This window comes from Condylura cristata, unplaced genomic scaffold, assembly GCF_000260355.1.
Source record: "Condylura cristata isolate star-nosed mole 26May11 unplaced genomic scaffold, ConCri1.0 scaffold00001, whole genome shotgun sequence".
Classification (NCBI taxonomy): domain Eukaryota; kingdom Metazoa; phylum Chordata; class Mammalia; order Eulipotyphla; family Talpidae; genus Condylura; species Condylura cristata.
Window position 1 is genome coordinate 86,003,310 of NW_004567102.1, and position 4,976 is coordinate 86,008,285.

At 45.0% G+C, this 4,976-nt stretch overlaps 1 protein-coding gene across 1 annotated transcript in view; it reads right to left on the reverse strand.

The window, feature by feature from the left end:
* The window catches only part of SERAC1 (serine active site containing 1), a 34,014-nt gene that overhangs the window by 21,107 nt on the left and 7,931 nt on the right, over nucleotides 1–4,976 (reverse strand). The window contains exons 4-6 of the mRNA XM_004674159.2: nucleotides 3,516–3,652; nucleotides 2,594–2,683; nucleotides 1,162–1,293 (exon numbers count right to left, since the gene is read on the reverse strand). Of these exons, the coding sequence (XP_004674216.1) occupies nucleotides 1,162–1,293; nucleotides 2,594–2,683; nucleotides 3,516–3,652 (359 nt within the window). The remainder of the gene's footprint in view (nucleotides 1–1,161; nucleotides 1,294–2,593; nucleotides 2,684–3,515; nucleotides 3,653–4,976) is intronic.

Genomic DNA, 4,976 nt, shown 5'->3' on the forward strand with positions numbered 1-4,976 from the left:
CACGAGAGTGTAGTGTTAGCACCCAAACCAGCCGGGAGCTGTTCCAGGGAGCAAATGAACAAACAACTTCAAAGCACTCTTAAGTTTTAAAATCTCTAATTCAAAATGTCCCAAGCCTTTTCACAACGTCAGCTATCCATCACGTGCATATCTGATCTCGCAATGCTCTGCATCTTCTATCAAAGTATACCACAGCCTAACTAACCTTTCCCCAAAAATGAATGTTGATGTGAAAATGGACAGATTACAATCAATTCAACTTTAATAAACTAACTCCAGCTGGAGAAGGCAATTTGATCACTCTTGAGCCCCAAGGTCATGTCCTAGGTCTGTGTCACCTGGTAACAGCACAGGGAGCGGTAGCCTATGACATGAGGGCCCCTGGTTCCACAGGATGGCACGTGCATTAGCCTTCACAAGTAAGCAGTTCAGTCTTAGTGGAACAGAACATTCTAATCAGTCTATGAATGTCTGTGTCCACCCCAAATTCCTCTGTTGAAGCTCATCTCCAAGTTCATGCTATTCAGAAGTAAAGGCAGCTAAGTCAAGACAGTGGGAGCCTCACAAAGGGGGTTGGCACTCTTGGCAGAGAGGCCCCTTGTCCCTTGTGCCGTGGGAGGAAGAACAGAAGGTGGCAGGCTGGGAGGCAAGAAGCAGGTCCTCACGGGACTGAATCTGCTGGCACCCTGGTCTCGGGCCTCCCTGCTCCTGGCTCGTGAGGAACCCAGTTGCCTGCCATTTCTAAGCCACCCACTGGGGGCATGTTGTGCTGCGACCCAGGACTACGATGCGCATCAAAAACAACATCCCACCACTGAACGGAAGTTCTTGCCCACTGTGGCCTTTCACGGCCTGGGCTGTGGCGTTCAGGGTCAAGCGGGGGAGAAACAGGTGCCGGGCTCAGCCTCAATCTTCTGAAAGTCAGTCCGAAACAGATGCCTCGCTGGCAGGTAGTGACAAAGATTCCTATTCTACGTCTCCACAAACAGCCAGGAGGCTTAATCTACTGTTTAAACTAGAGGAGTTATTGTCAACAACCAACTGACCCGAAGGGGGGGCAGGTCATTCAGACACAACTTTTCCTTTTCATCCCTGGAGTTTCCTTTTGAGATTTTGGAAACCATTTTCATTTGCGTGCAGACTGCTGGAAGGGCTCCTCACCGTGCCAGTGGCGCACCCGGGCCAGCTCCCGCACGGCCTGCGCCCGCTCGGCCTGGTCCCCGGCCCGGCTCCGCCGCAGCAGCAGCCACACGGCGCACTCGTGGTCCTCCACGTCCGCTGTGCCGAGCGTGTCTTCACGGGGAAAAGCAGAAGCAAGCTGTCAGGCACGAGAGGAGCTTTCACGGCATTCCCAGCCTCGCGTTCCCTTCTGTGGGAGCCGCTAAATCCTGGAATCTGGGAGAGCGTCAGATTCCCTCCCAGGATCCGGCACGACTGACGTCTGCTTTCAGTGGCCCGCGTACGCGCTTACGTTTGCTACCTATGTGCTTTTCCTTAATACGCTATTTGCTTTCACTACATGGCTTTTTTTTTTTTTTAATGAAACACAGCAACACTAGAGAAGAATTAAAAAAGAAATATGTTAATATCCACATACCTACCACAGCTAGATTCAAGGAATGAGTATTTTGCTGTATTTGCTCTATCTGTATGCATGTGTATTTGATCCCAGATTATGTGAAAGGAAGCTGCCAACATTTCACCATCCCACAGTTCAACCTGCATCTCCTAAAAGCCCAAATTCCCCATGACACGCCATCATATCACCCAAAACACTAACAAAGATCTTCCAGAGTCATCTAAAATCCAGTTTAACTTCATGTTCAAATTTCTCCAATTGCTCCAAAAATTACCTTTAGAGCTTCTTTTTAAAACAAGGGTTTAATTCTCTTTAGTCTCTTAATTTCCCACATTTTCATTTTTAAGATGCCAAGTTTTACTTTTATTCTTTTTTTTAAAGTTTATTTATTTATGTTTAGAAGAACGGTGGTTTAGGCCTGCGTTGCAAGAGGTGAGAGGATTTACCAGAGACAGACGGGGGAGCAGACCAGGAGGATATACTGAAATCCACTGCTGAGGGGAGCAGCAGGGAGGCAGGAGAGGGCTACTCTGCCATGTAGGTCAGCTCCTTGGCCGGGAATCGAACTCAGGCTGTAGTGGTGATAGTGCTGAGTCTTGACCCCTAGCCCACTAAGGAGGCCCTACATGCCAACTTTTAGGCAAGACCAGCTTAATGCTTTTATAGCTATCTCCACACCTTGTAGATTTGCCTGGTTGTGACATCTACATTTTTGATGTACTCTTCTCATTATTAGAAAACAGGAGTGATTTTCTAACAAATTTTAAAAAGCTCACCGGGAGAAAATGGTAATTTTAGCGTGAATATTTACTTACAAGTATCAAACTAAAACACACCCACAAAGAGGAAAGGAAGAAAACTGTCCAAAGCATGAAGCCCTCAGAAATTAAGTATCCCGAAAGCACAGCACTAAACTGTCCAAAGTTAGTGTCAGTGTGAGAAGTGGGAAGTCAAGTTGCTCAGATGACCCTTCGGGCGCAGATCAGGTCTCCGGGTTAAACAGCTGATACTTACCAGCAAACGGGCTCCGAAATATCTTGGCTGAGGCTGCCAGTATTTTTCTTACTGCTTTGTGAAGTTCTTTTCTTGCCTGGTAGGTGATTCCTAAAATGATTACAGGTTTACATCAAGATGTACTCTTAATTCTACTCTTTAATATTTCAGAAAGAAGTCTTTGAGTGAAACGTAATGTGATCTTCATTGTATAGGTAACTTACAAGTTATAAAAGTTATCTGTGTGACTGAAACCGTACCGTACCACAAAAGCAGGCTGAACGTGGGACGGAGAGGTCACGAGAAAGAAGAGCAGGGTGGGGCATGGGGGGACGTCCACCAGCCTGCCCGGCTCCGGGCACACGCGTGTGAACAGGCGTGTTCTTAGGGCCGCCGGAGGAGCAACTGCCCTCCAGGGTGTGACGTCCCCTGTCCTGACGAAGAGACAGCCCTCTGCTCTAAAAGTTCAGGTTTATCAAGCCATCCTCTGATTACTAAGCAGGTTCCATGTGACCTAGATGTGGAATGTTCTGGCTAGCAAAGACAGGTCTTCAGCCTTGGTAGCGATCCCTCCTCGGGTTGGTATGCACCTTTATGAATACCATGAATAATAAATCCTTCAGACAGAAATCTCTCAGAGCCGAGTGACAAAATCATGTTTTTATGCTTGCCAGAGGGCCATCCTCTGACCTGACAGTTTTTATGAAAGGATGTTACTCCAACTTGGACAGAAAGGGTTGGCTGGCCTTCACTTAGTTATTCGAGAATTGCAAATCAGATTTAAACACAAAAGTCCACAATTTGACCTTCAATTAGTGCTTTAAGAACTCAGTTGTCATGGGATTTGGTGATTCTCAAGGTGAGCTGAACCTATCATTCTGTTTTAAAGACTTATTTTTAAGTTCATTATCACAAAGATGGAATTACTTACCCATCAACTTACCATAACTTTCTCTTTTACCTAAAGAACCAGTGGGCATGTATATGTATGACTTCATTTTTTCTCTTTCTACCACTTGAGTGTCTAATGTCAAAGACTTCTTCAGGGCCAAGATTTCATATGTAAGAAATAAAGAACCGCTTTAAAAAAGAAACAAAATAGAAATCATAAATACGCTATATTTAACACAATAACCATTTTTTTCAAGCTTTTTGCAGTCACCTTTTTCTTCCCTTTTTATTGAGGAACATAATATATAAACAGGATAATGTATATTTGTATATATAAATGTAGAGGCACATTTCAGTTTATCATAATAAATAGCATTACCACAGCTGGCAGAAACAGGACACGGAGGGCAGCCAGAGCAGCCAGCGCCTCTCCCCTCTCCCGACTTGCTCACTCACGTCTATAGCTCATTGCTGGCCTGACCTTTAGGATAATAATCTATTTATAGTTTACCGCCTTACAGCCTCCTTAAATAACACCTCGCGCTGTTATTTAAACATAAGTGCACGGTAATTATTCTGCCTTCAACCTTCAGCTTGTGAGATCCATCCCTGTTCTATGTATCTGTTGACTATGCACTTTTAATTTCATAAGGTGTGTGATTCATCTATCATCTGGATATAGCACAAGTTACAAATCTTGTATTTGCATAAATATATGTGCACCACCCCACCCCACCCCCATTTGGATCTAGCATTTCCATTCTGCCAGTGACGGGCATTTAGGGAGTTCCTAGCTTGGGTCTATTAAAAACACCCTACACATCTGCACTGCCAACGTGTGTGTCTGCCCCTCTGGGATACACAGCTAGAAACACAATCACACTCTTTCTGACAGAATTCACCTTTACTAGGTAGCGCGGGCCAGCCACTCTGTACTCCCACCACTAGCCTGTGAAAGTTTCTCCTCTCCTAAGAGCTACATCTAAAGTCAATTTTTAATGCGAAGTTCATGTTGTTTGTTGTGTCCCCCAAAGGGGGCTTTATCCTAATCATGGAGACCTATTCACCCCCTTCGGTCTGCACTCTCTGTGGACTCGGAGCGCAGTAACATCACCCTCAGCCTCTTTCTGACCTTTCTATCCTAGAGGCAGCCTCGACCAGGAACGGCGTGTGGAAGCAGCCTGAAGAGGGTCTGGGTGAGCCACCGAAAGAGCAGATAGGCTCAGCAATTTTATGCTTTCCCTGGCAGGTAAAATTCTTCACTAGAAACTGTATATTCACTATATTCCTGAGCAGAACTGTGATACAGACAAATGGCATTACAGAAGCGTCTTTCATCTCTTGCCCAGAATGAGTCAACGAGGAAAAAACTCACCTAACTCTGCTTTGCCTTACGTTCCCTGAGAAAAGAGTGTATATTTGGGTGAAGTGCCAAATATATCGCCTTTTCATTTTAGCATGTAAGTGTTGATTTCACATTTATATTATTGAAAGAATATTATTATTATTATTA